Genomic DNA, 17,824 nt, shown 5'->3' with positions numbered 1-17,824 from the left:
CAACACCGTGAATGGAGGAAGCCGGATTCGTCATTTTGGACCCGCGAAGACAGCTTGGGACGGGCGGAGGAAGTGATGGAGCAGGATTAAAAGGTACGTTTTTTAAGAAAAACGAGTGAAATGTCAATTTTGATTAATTAAAGTGCCCTTGTTTTTAATAGGATTATTAAAAACCGGGCACTAATTCATCAAAATTGACCTTCACTTTAATACTCACAAAGGGGTTAAATATATATTTAAGGTACAGCTTAGGAGTCACAAAAAAGTTGCTGGTCCTGAGCAGAAACCGCTGCTGACCCAGCTGTGTGACTAGCGCAGATGATTGGGTCAGCAGCAGTTTCCAGTAAGGACCAGTAGTTCTATACAGAATGTAAGTGGTATTTTAATGGTCTTAAACCCCTTTATGAGGTACTGTAATGGCCCTTTAATCAAACTTTACTACCAGGAACAGAAGAGGAACGCAACTTGGTAATTATTATTTCAGATGATTTAAAGGTAGGTAATGACTACACGAATGCGATGTGGTCGGAAGGCGGATCTACGCTCACGTGTAGCAGAGCGTTCAGCTGAGGGAGAACGCACGCCATTCAAGCTGATGCAGAAAGGCCCCGTAGTGCTTACAGGAACAAGGAGCACTGGGGTGAGTCGCCCTGTCCCGTTTGTCAGGGACAGTCTGGGAAGCTACAACCACCGACGTAACGCCAGAAGTACCATAGTGCTGCAGGGAGACCAAAGAAGCGGGGCTCATACACAAAGGCATAATTTGCAGGCACAGGACCCTCCCATAATCTCCACCGAAGCTCGAAATTGCAGCAGGAAGCGTTCATACTCTGGACACTGTTTTACATCCGGTGGAGTAGGAGGTGAGCCAAAAAAAGAGCCAGCACTTGGTTTGTTAGCCGCAAAAAGACCCCCTGGAGCCGTACAGACAAGTGTGTCAGAGCTGGGCCCATACTTACATGGGTATCGATTATTTTTCTTTCCATTAGTACAGCTGAAAGGTTGACGCAAAAGGAGAACCCTTGATTGGTCATCTTGCTTAACCATAAAGCACAGACATCGCTGCAGAGGAGCTCCTTTCATCAGAGGGAAAAAAGATAAGTAACTTTTTCTTTTGTCATATTAACTTGTCAAGGGGATCCGAGGGTGTATAACCTGACTGCATAGGTTAGCGCCATCGCTAAGAACACAGGAGCCGATAAGCTTGGTCAGGGGGAGGATTTACCCACCTATTAAGAGTGATTCAAGAGAGAAGGAAATGGAAAAAGAAAAGAAGGAAAAGAGGCTAAGGTGTAACTAAAAGAAAATCAGCCCGTGAACAATGACATATTTAGGATGACAAAGAATGGGGCTGCAATAAAGGAAATCATGGTACAAAAAAAAAAAGATAGAAGGGACGAATATAAGGTTGGCTATTTGGAAGTATTAAAAGCTTGGAAAACGAACTGAGAGACTAACATCCCTTTTCATCTGAGCCTGTCTTGTTTGGGTTTAAACAAGTTTGGAGAAAAATATCTAGAAACTGGCTGGTCACTTTGGAAGTTTATTGGGTGAAAACCTGTATGGGGGGCTCTATATAGAAACAGATACTGTTCACCCCTGTGATATATCGTTTCTTTTTTCTTTAAATTGCTGGTTTGTTGATATGTATTAAATACGAGTCGGACAGGGCTAGAGGACTATATGAGAGGTTTTCCAATAGTTTATTAAATAACAAAGGGATACTCTTTATTGATTGTAAATATATTCTAAAGGGCTAATAGAGAGCTTATAAATTTTTGTTTAATCAAACAAGAAACAACTTTTTTACACATTGAAGTCAGCTATTAAAGGGCCATAATACCCAAATGTTTAAACACTTGAAAGTGATGCAGAATAGCTGTAAAAAGCTGACTAGAAAATATCACCTGAACATCTCTATGTAAAAAAGAAATATATTTTACCTCAAAAGTTCCTCAGTAGCCACATCCCATTGTAAAGGATTTCTAAGCAGCATTTTAGTGTGTCTGTCCTGTGACAGCTTAGGGGATGAGCATCGTGCACTCTCATATTATTTCACCAATCAGGTAAAGGAAGCTTACTATGAAATCTCATGAGAGTTAAGTCAAATCTCATGAGATCACAGTAAGAGTTCATGACCTCAGCACTGCTGATGCTGATTGGCTGCTGTTCATTTCTTCATTTTTTTTAATTTTTTTTACCTGCAGCTGGGAGAAGCCGAGTATAACTTTTTACATAGAACTTACTCTGCTGAGCTGAGGAGATTGTGAGGTAAAATATCTTCCTTTTTTACATAGAGATGCTCAGGTGATATTTTCCTGTCAGCTTTTTACAGTTATACTGCATTAGTTTCAAGTGATTTAGCATATGAGTATTATGCCCCTTTAATTAGTTTAAAAACAAGCATTTCATTAATATCTTATAATTGAGGGCAAATGCACGCCACAAAGGGATATCTGACAAAAACATGTTAGTCAGGTATTGTTAAGCACATATTTGTAGATTAGCTAGTGAAGCTATATTTGGGTATATATGCAAGTAGAGATCCGGCAGATTGGTACAAGATAAATTACAACAAACTTTGGAAATCAATTACAGACAAGCTGGAAAGATGGAAATATTTTCCACTTACACACTAATTAAAATGATTATTTTTCCGAAGATACTATTTCTCCTACAAAAACATAATTTATGTAAGAACTTACCTGATAAATTCATTTCTTTCATATTAGCAAGAGTCCATGAGCTAGTGACGTATGGGATATACATTCCTACCAGGAGGGGCAAAGTTTCCCAAACCTCAAAATGCCTATAAATACACCCCTCACCACACCCACAATTCAGTTTAACGAATAGCCAAGAAGTGGGGTGATAAAAAAGTGCGAAAGCATATAAAATAAGGAATTTGAATAATTGTGCTTTATACAAAATCATAACCACCACAAAAAAAGGGCGGGCCTCATGGACTCTTGCTAATATGAAAGAAATGAATTTATCAGGTAAGTTCTTACATAAATTATGTTTTCTTTCATGTAATTAGCAAGAGTCCATGAGCTAGTGACGTATGGGATAGTGATTACCCAAGATGTGGATCTTTCCACACAAGAGTCACTAGAGAGGGAGGGATAAAATAAAGACAGCCAATTCCTGCTGAAAATAATCCACACCCAAAATAAAGTTTAATGAAAAACATAAGCAGAAGATTCAAACTGAAACCGCTGCCTGAAGTACTTTTCTACCAAAAACTGCTTCAGAAGAAGAAAATACATCAAAATGGTAGAATTTAGTAAAAGTATGCAAAGAGGACCAAGTTGCTGCTTAATGCTTTGCAAATCTGATCAACCGAAGCTTCATTCCTAAACGCCCAGGAAGTAGAAACTGACCTAGTAGAATGAGCTGTAATCCTCTGAGGCGGAGTTTTACCCGACTCAACATAGGCAAGATGAATTAAAGATTTCAACCAAGATGCCAAAGAAAAGGCAGAAGCTTTCTGGCCTTTTCTAGAACCAGAAAAGATAACAAATAGACTAGAAGTCTTTCGGAAAGATTTAGTAGCTTCAACATAATATTTCAAAGCTCTAACAACATCCAAAGAATGCAACGATTTCTCCTTAGAATTCTTAGGATTAGGACATAATGAAGGAACCACAATTTCTCTACTAATGTTGTTGGAATTCACAACTTTAGGTAAAAATTCAAAAGAAGTTCGCAACACCGCCTTATCCTGATGAAAAATCAGAAAAGGAGACTCACAAGAAAGAGCAGATAATTCAGAAACTCTTCTGGCAGAAGAGATGGCCAAAAGGAACAAAACTTTCCAAGAAAGTAATTTAATGTCCAATGAATGCATAGGTTCAAATGGAGGAGCTTGAAGAGCCCCCAGAACCAAATTCAAACTCCAAGGAGGAGAAATTGACTTAATGACAGGTTTTATACGAACCAAAGCTTGTACAAAACAATGAATATCAGGAAGAATAGCAATCTTTCTGTGAAAAAGAACAGAAAGAGCAGAGATTTGTCCTTTCAAGGAACTTGCGGACAAACCCTTATCTAAACCATCCTGAAGAAACTGTAAAATTCTCGGTATTCTAAAAGAATGCCAAGAAAAATGATGAGAAAGACACCAAGAAATATAAGTCTTCCAGACTCTATAATATATCTCTCTAGATACAGATTTACGAGCCTGTAACATAGTATTAATCACAGAGTCAGAGAAACCTCTTTGACCAAGAATCAAGCGTTCAATCTCCATACCTTTAAATTTAAGGATTTCAGATCCTGATGGAAAAAAGGACCTTGAGACAGAAGGTCTGGTCTTAACGGAAGAGTCCACGGTTGGCAAGAGGCCATCCGGACAAGATCCGCATACCAAAACCTGTGAGGCCATGCCGGAGCTACCAGCAGAACAAACGAGCATTCCTTCAGAATCTTGGAGATTACTCTTGGAAGAAGAACTAGAGGCGGAAAGATATAGGCAGGATGATACTTCCAAGGAAGTGATAATGCATCCACTGCCTTTGCCTGAGGATCCCGGGATCTGGACAGATACCTGGGAAGTTTCTTGTTTAGATGAGACGCCATCAGATCTATTTCTGGAAGTTCCCACATTTGAACAATCTGAAGAAATACCTCTGGGTGAAGAGACCATTCGCCCGGATGCAACGTTTGGCGACTGAGATAATCCGCTTCCCAATTGTCTATACCTGGGATATGAACCGCAGAGATTAGACAGGAGCTGGATTCCGCCCAAACCAAAATTCGAGATACTTCTTTCATAGCCAGAGGACTGTGAGTCCCTCCTTGATGATTGATGTATGCCACAGTTGTGACATTGTCTGTCTGAAAACAAATGAACGATTCTCTCTTCAGAAGAGGCCAAAACTGAAGAGCTCTGAAAATTGCACGGAGTTCCAAAATATTGATCGGTAATCTCACCTCCTGAGATTCCCAAACTCCTTGTGCCGTCAGAGATCCCCACACAGCTCCCCAACATGTGAGACTTGCATCTGTTGAAATTACAGTCCAGGTCGGAAGCACAAAAGAAGCCCCCAGAATTAAACGATAGTGATCTGTCCACCACGTTAGAGAGTGTCGAACAATCGGTTTTAAAGATATTAATTGAGATATCTTTGTGTAATCCTTGCACCATTGATTCAGCATACAGAGCTGAAGAGGTCGCATGTGAAAACGAGCAAAGGGGATCGCGTCCGATGCAGCAGTCATAAGACCTAGAATTTCCATGCATAAGGCTACCGAAGGGAATGATTGTGACTGAAGGTTTCGACAAGCTGCAATCAATTTTAGACGTCTCTTGTCTGTTAAAGACAGAGTCATGGACACTGAATCTATCTGGAAACCCAGAAAGGTTACCCTTGTCTGAGGAATCAAAGAACTTTTTGGTAAATTGATCCTCCAACCATGATCTTGAAGAAACAACACAAGTCGATTCGTATGAGATTCTGCTAAATGTAAAGACTGAGCAAGTACCAAGATATCGTCCAAATAAGGAAATACCACAATACCCTGTTCTCTGATTACAGACAGAAGGGCACCGAGAACCTTTGTAAAAATTCTTGGAGCTGTAGCTAGGCCAAACGGTAGAGCCACAAATTGGTAATGCTTGTCCAGAAAAGAGAATCTCAGGAATTGATAATGATCTGGATGAATCGGAATATGCAGATATGCATCCTGTAAATCTATTGTGGACATATAATTCCCTTGCTGAACAAAAGGCAAGATAGTCCTTACAGTTACCATCTTGAACGTTGGTATCCTTACATAACGATTCAATATTTTTAGATCCAGAACTGGTCTGAAGGAATTCTCCTTCTTTGGTACAATGAAGAGATTTGAATAAAACCCCATCCCCTGTTCCGGAACTGGAACTGGCATAATTACTCCAGCCAACTCTAGATCTGAAACACAATTCAGAAATGCTTGAGCTTTCACTGGATTTACTGGGACACGGGAAAGAAAAAATCTCTTTGCAGGAGGTCTCATCTTGAAACCAATTCTGTACCCTTCTGAAACAATGTTCTGAATCCAAAGATTGTGAACAGAATTGATCCAAATTTCTTTGAAAAAACGTAACCTGCCCCCTACCAGCTGAGCTGGAATGAGGGCCGCACCTTCATGTGGACTTAGAAGCAGGCTTTGCCTTTCTAGCAGGCTTGGATTTATTCCAGACTGGAGATGGTTTCCAAACTGAAACTGCTCCTGAGGATGAAGGATCAGGCTTTTGTTTCTTTGTTGAAACGAAAGGAACGAAAACGATTATTAGCCCTGTTTTTACCTTTAGATTTTTTATCCTGTGGTAAAAAAGTTCCTTTCCCACCAGTAACAGTTGAGATAATAGAATCCAACTGAGAACCAAATAATTTGTTACCCTCGAAAGAAATGGAAAGTAGAGTTGATTTAGAAGCCATATCAGCATTCCAAGACTTAAGCCATAAAGCTCTTCTAGCTAAAATAGCTAGAGACATAAACCTGACATCAACTCTGATAATATCAAAAATGGCATCACAGATAAAATTATTAGCATGCTGAAGAAGAATAATAATATCATGAGAATCATGATTTGTTACTTGTTGCGCTAAAGTTTCCAACCAAAAAGTTGAAGCTGCAGCAACATCAGCCAATGATATAGCAGGTCTAAGAAGATTACCTGAACACAGATAAGCTTTTCTTAGAAAGGATTCAATTTTCCTATCTAAAGGATCTTTAAACGAAGTACCATCTGACGTAGGAATGGTAGTACGTTTAGCAAGGGTAGAAATAGCCCCATCAACTTTAGGGATTTTGTCCCAAAATTCTAACCTGTCAGACGGTACAGGATATAATTGCTTAAAACGTTTAGAAGGAGTAAATGAATTACCCAATTTATCCCATTCTTTGGAAATTACTGCAGAAATAGCATTAGGAACAGGAAAAACTTCTGGAATAACCACAGGAGATTTAAATACCTTATCTAAACGTTTAGAATTAGTATCAAGAGGACCAGAATCCTCTATTTCTAAAGCAATTAATACTTCTTTAAGTAAAGAACGAATAAATTCCATTTTAAATAAATATGAAGATTTATCAGCATCAATCTCTGAAACAGAATCCTCTGAACCAGAAGAGTCATCAGAATCAGAATGATGATGTTCATTTAAAAATTCATCTGTAGGGAGAGAAGTTTTAAAAGATTTTTTACGTTTATTAGAAGGAGAAATAACAGACATAGCCTTCTTGATGGATTCAGAAACAAAATCTCTTATGTTATCAGGAACATTCTGCACCTTAGATGTTGAAGGAACTGCAACAGACAATGGTACTTTACTAAAGGAAATATTATCTGCATTAACAAGTTTGTCATGACAATTAATACAAACAACAGCCGGAGGAATAGCTACCAAAAGTTTACAGCAGATACACTTAGCTTTGGTAGATCCAGCACAAGACAGCGATTTTCCTGTAGTATCTTCTGACTCAGATGCAACGTGAGACATCTTGCAATATGTAAGAGAAAAAACAACATATAAAGCAAAATTGATCAAATTCCTTAAATGACAGTTTCAGGAATGGGAAAAAATGCCAAAGAACAAGTTTCTAGCAACCAGAAGCAATGAAAAATGAGACTTAAATAATGTGGAGACAAAAGTGACGCCCATATTTTTTAGCGCCAAATAAGACGCCCACATTATTTGGCGCCTAAATGCTTTTGGCGCCAAAAATGACGCCACATCCGGAACGCCGACATTTTTGGCGCAAAATAACGTCAAAAAATGACGCAACTTCCGGCGACACGTATGACGCCGGAAACGGAAAAGAATTTTTGCGCCAAAAAAGTCCGCGCCAAGAATGACGCAATAAAATGAAGCATTTTCAGCCCCCGCGAGCCTAACAGCCCACAGGGAAAAAAGAGTCAAATTGAAGGTAAGAAAAAATGAATAATTCAAATGCATAATCCCAAATATGAAACTGACTGTCTGAAAAATAAGGAAAGTTGAACATTCTGAGTCAAGGCAAATAAATGTTTGAATACATATATTTAGAACTTTATAAACAAAGTGCCCAACCATAGCTTAGAGTGTCACAGAAAATAAGATTTACTTACCCCAGGACACTCATCTACATGTTTGTAGAAAGCCAAACCAGTACTGAAACGAGAATCAGCAGAGGTAATGGTATATATAAGAGTATATTGTCGATCTGAAAAGGGAGGTAAGAGATGAATCTCTACGACCGATAACAGAGAACCTATGAAATAGACCCCGTAGAAGGAGATCACTGCATTCAAATAGGCAATACTCTCCTCACATCCCTCTGACATTCACTGCACGCTGAGAGGAAAACCGGGCTCCAACTTGCTGCGGAGTGCATATCAACGTAGAATCTAGCACAAACTTACTTCACCACCTCCATCGGAGGCAAAGTTTGTAAAACTGAATTGTGGGTGTGGTGAGGGGTGTATTTATAGGCATTTTGAGGTTTGGGAAACTTTGCCCCTCCTGGTAGGAATGTATATCCCATACGTCACTAGCTCATGGACTCTTGCTAATTACATGAAAGAAATCTTCCTTTATTAAAGGGACAGTTTACTCAAAAAATTTCTCCCCTTTAATTTGTTCCTAATGATCCACTTTACCTGCTGGAGTGTATTAAATTGTTTACAAGGAGCTCCATTACCCTTATATTAGCATTTGAAATAGTTGATTTAGCATGTGGTATCCCCACCTATTCTGAAAGTTTGTGGCCGCAGGTCCAAGCTATAGATAAGTTTTGTAAACACAGCCAGCAGAAGAGATTACAGTCCCAGTGGGATATAGCAGAGATAAGGTAATAAAATGTTGATTTTCCATTGTTCTCTCCAAGTACTGGTGATTGTTTTATGGACAGATATAAGATAAAGAAGCAGGTATATGTACACAATGTGATACAGTAATGAGGTCTGATTATACGTACAAGCTCAACCCATTTTATTAGGTTGTGGCTTCAAAACACAAAATCAGAGCATTAATATACACAAATAAACCTTAAAAAGCTAATTTTCATACATTTTTACTCTGCAGTTGGTAAAAAAAGCAATTGTAAACACATTAAGGGAAAAACTATTTTACAGTATACTGTCCCTTTAATTAAAGAAGAAGATATAAAGAACTTCTATAAAAAGTGTAGCCAATTGTTCTGGAAAGGGTCGAAAGTGCGAGTAGCAATGGAAAAACTGATGCAGAATAGGGACTACGGAGGCTTGGGAATGCCTAATATTACATTTTTTAATTTGGCATCCATGCTTAAAATAGCCTGTGATTGGATCACGGAAAAAAATGTAATTACACATCTACAAATCGAAAAGGAGGTGATCACTCCATTCTCCCCATTAGGGCTATTGCATTTATCTGAGAAAGACATCCCTAAGAAAATCAAAGTTAGAAAAACTTTTTATAATGTGATCAAAGCTTGGAAAAAATATGGCCAGTTATTGAAGATAGATACATATATGTCCAAATGTCTACCAATCTAGGGGAATCTAGAATTTGCACCTATTTTAGTGACTACTATCTTCAAAAAATGGCATCAAAGAGGTTTAGATTTTGATTATCAACTAGAGGATCAAGAGATGGGTACAATTAAATCATTTGAGATTTTAAGACAGGAATATTTATTACCAGCCCAAGACTTCATTGCCTACTTACAGATCAGACAATACTATTTTAAGTTAGTAGAGACGTATGGGAGGGATTGGTCCCTAGGAAAACTAGAACAAGGCATTACTTTATATAAAGCTGGACAGCTATCAATTGCCATATGGTATAAGATTCTAATACAAGAGATGGGGCATAAAAATTTAGAGGTTATTGACTCCAAATGGAGGATATATTTTCCTGATCTTACAGTAGATAGAGTCTTTTAGAGTGTACAGATTCTATATAAATGTAGTAAGATACAATCATAGAGAGAAACGCATATGCGTCTGATTAATAACACATATCTAACCCCAGATAGAATTTCTAAATGGTCACATCAGCCAATAGGTTGTTTTAGGTGCTCATATCCACTAGCGGATATAAAACATTGCTTTTGGACATGCCCTAAAGTCAGAAACTTCTGGCTTAAGGTCACGTATTCGTTAAACACATTTTTAGAAAGACCACTGACCCTAGAGCTAGTAGATATAATATTCATGCATGAAAAAGCATATAGGGATGAAAATAGTAAATTAATCAATACAGCTATATTGATTGGTAGAAACATGATATTAAGTTCATGGAAATCCAAATATAGCCCATCTATAAAATAATTTATCAGGAGAGTCCTATCACAGATTGGTATGGAACAATATGATTTAGATTCTGCTCAGGATACAGTCGTTAAGAGTTTTTTTTCCTAATGGTTCAAGGTCATATGCTCCTTTCCGGAAGATATTCAGAAACAATCAACAGCAATGTTTAAGAAATCAGGTTTTTTTTTGTATGGCGGTGCTTACAGGAGTTTTTCCAGAGTCATGGTTGAATTAATAGTTTCTGGAATAAACAACAATAGGGGAGAGGGGTGTAGGGGTGTAGGACCCTTTTTTGTTGTTGTTTTATTTCGGTTCTTGTTTACTGATGGTTACCCGAGTTGGCTTAGTTTATAAAATAATAAAATTCGAACATCGAGGTACATATATATATTTGCTAGATGGGTTATTGTTTTTATACATATAGCTTGTATTGAAACTATGAACATTGAATTTTTAATGTATTTGATTTTGATGATTGCTGAACTTGACTACAGTATATTGTTTCATCAATTTTACAGTTTTTTGTTTTTTTTTCTTACCCTGCGCGGTGTATCATAATTTCACAGTCTATTATTGTACCCTATGCTGGTAATAAAAAAATAAATAAATATAAAAAATAAATAAAAATAACTACACGAATGCAGCAGAAAAAAAATGTTTTTTTTATGACACTGTATAGATCACTAGTCAGGCTTCACCTTGTATACTGTGTGAAATGGTTACACCATTTATAGAAGCACATACAGAACAGACTTCTTAAACAGGACATGGTTTCTAAACCATAATGTATTAAAAATAAAAAGGCTTAGTTAGTTAACATAACATGTATTGCTTCTGGGGCAAAATGTATCACAGTAATAAGACCGAAGCACTCATTGCATTTAGACTTGGATTTCAGTCCTACATAAACTAGATCACAAATGCCTACGATACATTTTCATCTATGTGTTTTATTAAAGGGACAGTCTAGTCCAAAACAAACTTTCATTATTCAGATAGGGCATGTCATTTTAAACAATTTTCCAATTTACTTCTATCACCAATTTTGTGTTGTTCTCTTGGTATTCTTAGTTGAAAGCTAAATCTAGGAGGTTTATGTGCTAATTTCTAAGCCCTTGAAGGCCGCCTCTTAGCTCAGGGCATTTTGACAGTTTTTCACCACTAGAGGGTGTTAGCTCATGTGTTTCATATAGGTAACATTGTGCTCACGCACATGGAGTTCCTAGGAGCCAGCACTGATTAGCTAAAATGCAAGTCTGTCAAAAGAACTGAAATAAGGGGGCAGTCTGCAGAGGCTTAGATACAAGGTAATTACAGACGTAAAAGGTGTATTATTATAACTGTGTAGGTTATGCAAAACTGGGGAATGGGTAAATTTAGGGATTATCCCTTTATCCTTTAAGGGATTATCCCTTTAAGTATATGAAAACATGTAAAAGCATATTTATGCAATATTCATATATAATAAAGGTTTTATGTTTATACTGTAAATAATTTCACATTCCAATGTTCTGCACATAGCGGAATATGTTATATGTATTTATAAATTAGTATAGTAAATTAATAGGGACAGTCTAGTCCAAAATAAACGTTTATGATTTAGATAGAGCATGTAATTTTAAACAATTTTCCAGTTTACTTTTATCACCAATGTTGCTTTGTTCTCTTGGTATTCTTAGTTAAAGCTAAACCTAGGAGGTTCATATGCTAATTTCTAAGCCTTTGAAGGCCGCCTCTTCTTTCAGGGCATTTTGACAGTTTTTTACCACTAGAGGGTGTTAGTTCATGTGTGTCATATAGATAACACTGTGCTCACGCACGTGGAGTTCCTAAGAGACAGCTCTGATTGGCTAAAATGCAAGTCGGTCAAAGGAAATGAGATAAGGGGGCTGTCTACAGAGGCTTAGAAACAAGATAATCACAGAGGTAAAAAGTGTATTAATAGAACTGTGTTGGTTATGCAAAACTATGGAATGGGTAATAAAATGGATTATCTATCTTTTAAAACAATAAATATTCTGGTGTAGACGGTGATGAGGGTTTTAAAAAAAGTCTCTCTCCCCTAATAAAACCCTCCCTGTGCTTAGTGGGGCAGATGATCTGTATCCCTCAAACACATCACACACGTACACTCACCTGTACTGATATTGTCACAGATTTCCTGCTTCCCAGCTTCCTGCTGACTCTTCACATACAGATCATTTGTTTGTTCAGCATTAAGTGTGGCTTCAGTCTTAACATCACCTGCACAGATCAAATAGATCTATATAGTCACATTTTAGTTTTTTAGCACTGCACAAGACAATTGTAATGTAATATCTGAATGTCACACACATACACTTACCTGTGCCCTGCATCCCTCAGACACGTCACACATGTACACTCACTTATATCTTGCGTCCCTCAGACACATAGCCTCACCCTGCCCTGTGTCCCTCAGACATGTTGCACATACACTCACCTGTGTCCTGCATCCCTCACATACATCACAACACACATACTCACCTGTACTGATATTGTCACTGATTTCCTGCTTCACAGCTTGAAGTTGACTCTCTACATATAGATTATTTGTCTGTTCAGCATTAAGTGTGACTTCAGTCTTAACATCACCTGCATAGATCATATAAATATGGTCAAATCTTAGCTGTTGAGCACTGCACAAGAAAATTTAATTTCTGAGTGTTACACATGTACACTCACCTGTGCCCCGCATCCCTCAGATATGCAACAGACATACACTTTCTTGTGCCGTGATTCCCTGACACATGTCACTAACATACATTTGCCTGTGCCCCTTAGATTATCACACACACACACACAAACACTCACCTGGGCCCTGTGTCCCTCAGACACCTCACATATTTACACTCAATTGTACCCTGCGTCCCTCAGACATGTCACAAACATACACTCATCTGGGTCCTGCTTCCCTCAGACACATGCCACTTCAGCCATGCTTTCCTGGAAACTTTTACACATGCTGCAGGATGGAATATGAATAGAGCTGTCCAGAAACACAATACATGGTTCCATCTTGTATACCCTGAATAATGTGCAACTCATAAGTGTCCAGGAAAACATGGCTGAGGTGGCAGCCCTAGACACATCACACATACACTCCAAAGTGTTAAAAGGGACATCAAAAAATATTTTTTCTTTGATGATTCAGATAGAGCATACAATTTTACTTCTATGATCAAGTTTGCCTCATTTTCTTGGGATCTTTGGTTGAAAAAGCAGCAATGCACTACTGGGAGCTAGCTGTATATTGTGTGAGCCAATGACAAGAGGCATATATGTGCAGTCACCAACCAGCAGCAAGCTAGAAGTGCATTTCTGCTCCTGAGTCTACCTAGGTATACTTTGAAAAAAGGATACAAAGAAAAAAAAAAGCAAAATTAGATAACAGAAGTAAATTAGAAAGCTGTTTAAAACTGTATCCTCTATCTGAATCACAAAAGTTTAATTTTAACTTTATTGTCCCATTAATTCCTGAATATATGCACAGCAGAACACATGTATAATATATTACAATAAAGTATTTCACTAATATTTATACATATTAAATACAAAAACAAGGTTTATTATTGAAATAAATGTTCTAACAGTGATTTAAAGGGATATGGTCTGTAATCAGGTGCTGGACTGGGAAGGACTAAAAAGGTGTATATCTATGTGTTTTTATTTATATGTGTATAAATAGAAGCCTATGGAGAAAGGGATTCAGTTAGGTTGCGCTATCCAAACTTCAGATGTTAGCGCGCCTGAGGCTTTGGCTCTCGCTAACATTTTTCTTTCAACTTGTAATACGAGCACAAGGTTAAGATGCCATTGATTTAACTTGGAGTAAGAGCTTAGCCCTTAGTTATTCATACATGCTTCAGCACTCCTTTTGCGTTGATCCAAGCCATACATTTATTCCAAAGTCATTTACGAGGCACATATGTAAAATATTAATTGTTACTTTATTGCAGCTTAATATTGCGTAAGGTTAAAAAAAAAAAATGGTGGCCACATTAAGAGATTCTCTGGTAAACGTTTTTTACTATCCACGTCTTAGCACAGGGTCACACTATGGATAACACATCTGTACTATCAGATGTGCCACTTGTAATCTAGCCCTAAATGTTCAGGTATGGGGCTTCTATGACAGGTAAATACTAAATAAAATATATCAGTATTATAACTAATCATATAAACTTGAGCTACTCACTAACCTGTGTCTGCTGTGTAACCATCTGATAAATAACTTATTTACATGACACAAAATGATATAAACCTGAGCTACTCACTAACCTGTGTCTGCTGTGTAACCATCTGATAAATATAACTATTTACATGACACAAAATGATATAAACCTGAGCTACTCACTAACCTGTGTCTGCTGTGTAACCATCTGATAAATATAACTGTTATTTACATGACACAAAATGATATAAACCTGAGCTACTCACTAACCTGTGTTTGCTGTGAAACCACCTGATAAATATAACTGTTATTTACACGACACAAAATGATATAAACCTGAGCTACTCACTAACCTGTGTCTGCTGTGTAACCATCTGATAAATATAACTGTTATTTACATGACACAAAATGATATAAACCTGAGCTACTCACTAACCTGTCTGCTGTGTAACCGTCTGATAAATATAACTGTTATTTACATGACACAAAATGATATAAACCTGAGCTACTCACTAACATGTGTCTGCTGTGTAACCATCTGATAAATATAACTGTTATTTACATGACACAAAATGATATAAACCTGAGCTACTCACTAACCTGTCTGCTGTGTAACCGTCTGATAAATATAACTGTTATTTACATGACACAAAATGATATAAACCTGAGCTACTCACTAACCTGTGTCTGCTGTGTAACCATCTGATAAATATAACTTATTTACATGACACAAAATGATATAAACTTGAGCTACTCACTAACCTGTGTCTGCTGTGTAACCATCTGATAAATATAACTGTTATTTACACGACACAAAATGATATAAACCTGAGTTACTCACTAACCTGTGTCTGCTGTGTAACCATCTGATAAATATAACTGTTATTTACATGAGACAAAATTATATAAACCTGAGCTACTCACTAAGCTGTGTCTGCTGTGTAACCATCTGATAAATATAACTGTTATTTACATGACACAAAATGATATAAACCTGAGCTACTCACTAACCTGTGTCTGCTGTGTAACCATCTGATAAATATAACTTATTTACATGAGACAAAATGATATAAACCTGAGCTACTCACTAACCTGTGTCTGCTGTGTAACCATCTGATAAATATAACTTATTTACAAGACACAAAATGATATAAACCTGAGCTACTCACTAACCTGTGTCTGCTGTGTAACCATCTGATAAATATAACTGTTATTTACATGACACAAAATGATATAAACCTGAGCTACTCACTAACCTGTGTCTGCTGTGTAACCATCTGATAAATATAACTGTTATTTACATGAGACAAAATGATATAAACCTGAGCTACTCACTAACCTGTGTCTGCTGTGTAACCATCTGATAAATATAACTTATTTACATGACACAAAATGATATAAACCTGAGCTACTCACTAACCTGTGTCTGCTGTGTAACCATCTGATAAATATAACTGTTATTTACATGACACAAAATGATATAAACCTGAGCTACTCACTAACCTGTGTCTGCTGTGTAACCATCTGATAAATATAACTTATTTACATGACACAAAATGATATAAACCTGAGCTACTCACTAACCTGTGTCTGCTGTGTAACCATCTGATAAATATAACTGTTATTTACATGACACAAAATGATATAAACCTGAGCTACTCACTAACCTGTGTCTGCTGTGTAACCATCTGATAAATATAACTGTTATTTACATGACACAAAATGATATAAACCTGAGCTACTTACTAACGTGTCTGCTGTGTAACCATCTGATAAATATAACTTATTTACATGAGACAAAATGATATAAACCTGAGCTACTCACTAACCTGTGTCTGCTGTGTAACCATCTGATAAATATAACTTATTTACATGACACAAAATGATATAAACCTGAGCTACTCACTAACCTGTGTCTGCTGTGTAACCATCTGATAAATATAACTGTTATTTACATGAGACAAAATGATATAAACCTGAGTTACTCACTAACCTGTGTCTGCTGTGTAACCATCTGATAAATATAACTGTTATTTACATGACACAAAATTATATAAACCTGAGTTACTCACTAACCTGTGTCTGCTGTGTAACCATCTGATAAATATATCTGTTATTTAAATGACACAGAATTATATAAACCTGAGCTACTCACTAACCTGTGTCTGCTGTGTAACCATCTAATAAATATAACTTATTTACATGAGACAAAATGATATAAACCTGAGCTACTCACTAACCTGTGTCTGCTGTGTAACCATCTGATAAATATAACTGTTATTTACATGACACAAAATGATATAAACCTGAGCTACTCACTAACCTGTGTCTGCTGTGTAACCATCTGATAAATATAACTTATTTACATGACACAAAATGATATAAACCTGAGCTACTCACTAACCTGTGTCTGCTGTGTAACCATCTGATAAATATAACTGTTATTTACATGAGACAAAATGATATAAACCTGAGCTACTCACTAACCTGTGTCTGCTGTGTAACCATCTGATAAATATAACTGTTATTTACATGAGACAAAATTATATAAACCTGAGCTACTCACTAACCTGTGGCTGCTGTGTAACCATCTGATAAATATAACTGTTATTTACATGAGACAAAATGATATAAACCTGAGCTACTCACTAACCTGTGTCTGCTGTGTAACCATGTGATAAATATAACTGTTATTTACATGAGACAAAATGATATAAACCTGAGCTACTTACTAACATGTGTCTGCTGTGTAACCATCTGATAAATATAACTGTTATTTACATGACACAAAATGATATAAACCTGAGCTACTCACTAACCTGTGTCTGCTGTGTAACCATCTGATAAATATAACTGTTATTTACATGAGACAAAATGATATAAACCTGAGCTACTCACTAACCTGTGTCTGCTGTGTAACCATGTGATAAATATAACTGTTATTTACATGAGACAAAATGATATAAACCTGAGCTACTCACTAACCTGTGTCTGCTGTGTAACCATCTGATAAATATAACTGTTATTTACATGAGACAAAATGATATAAACCTGAGCTACTCACTAACCTGTGTCTGCTGTGTAACCATGTGATAAATATAACTGTTATTTACATGAGACAAAATGATATAAACCTGAGCTACTTACTAACATGTGTCTGCTGTGTAACCATCTGATAAATATAACTGTTATTTACATGACACAAAATGATATAAACCTGAGCTACTCACTAACCTGTGTCTGCTGTGTAACCATCTGATAAATATAACTGTTATTTACATGAGACAAAATGATATAAACCTGAGTTACTCACTAACCTGTATCTGCTGTGTAACCATCTGATAAATATAACTGTTATTTACATGAGA

General features: G+C 36.9%; 1 protein-coding gene across 1 annotated transcript in view; it reads right to left on the bottom strand.

Moving 5' to 3' along the window:
- The window catches only part of LOC128656995 (zinc finger protein 432-like), a 96,220-nt gene that overhangs the window by 54,076 nt on the left and 24,320 nt on the right, over window positions 1–17,824 (bottom strand). Inside the window, exons 6-7 of the mRNA XM_053711208.1 lie at window positions 12,770–12,877; window positions 12,401–12,508 (exon numbers count right to left, since the gene is read on the bottom strand). Coding sequence (XP_053567183.1) covers window positions 12,401–12,508; window positions 12,770–12,877 — 216 coding nt within the window. The remainder of the gene's footprint in view (window positions 1–12,400; window positions 12,509–12,769; window positions 12,878–17,824) is intronic.

This window comes from Bombina bombina, chromosome 4, assembly GCF_027579735.1.
Source record: "Bombina bombina isolate aBomBom1 chromosome 4, aBomBom1.pri, whole genome shotgun sequence".
NCBI classification, from domain to species: Eukaryota; Metazoa; Chordata; class Amphibia; order Anura; family Bombinatoridae; genus Bombina; species Bombina bombina.
This window is presented reverse-complemented; position numbering and strand designations above follow the sequence as displayed.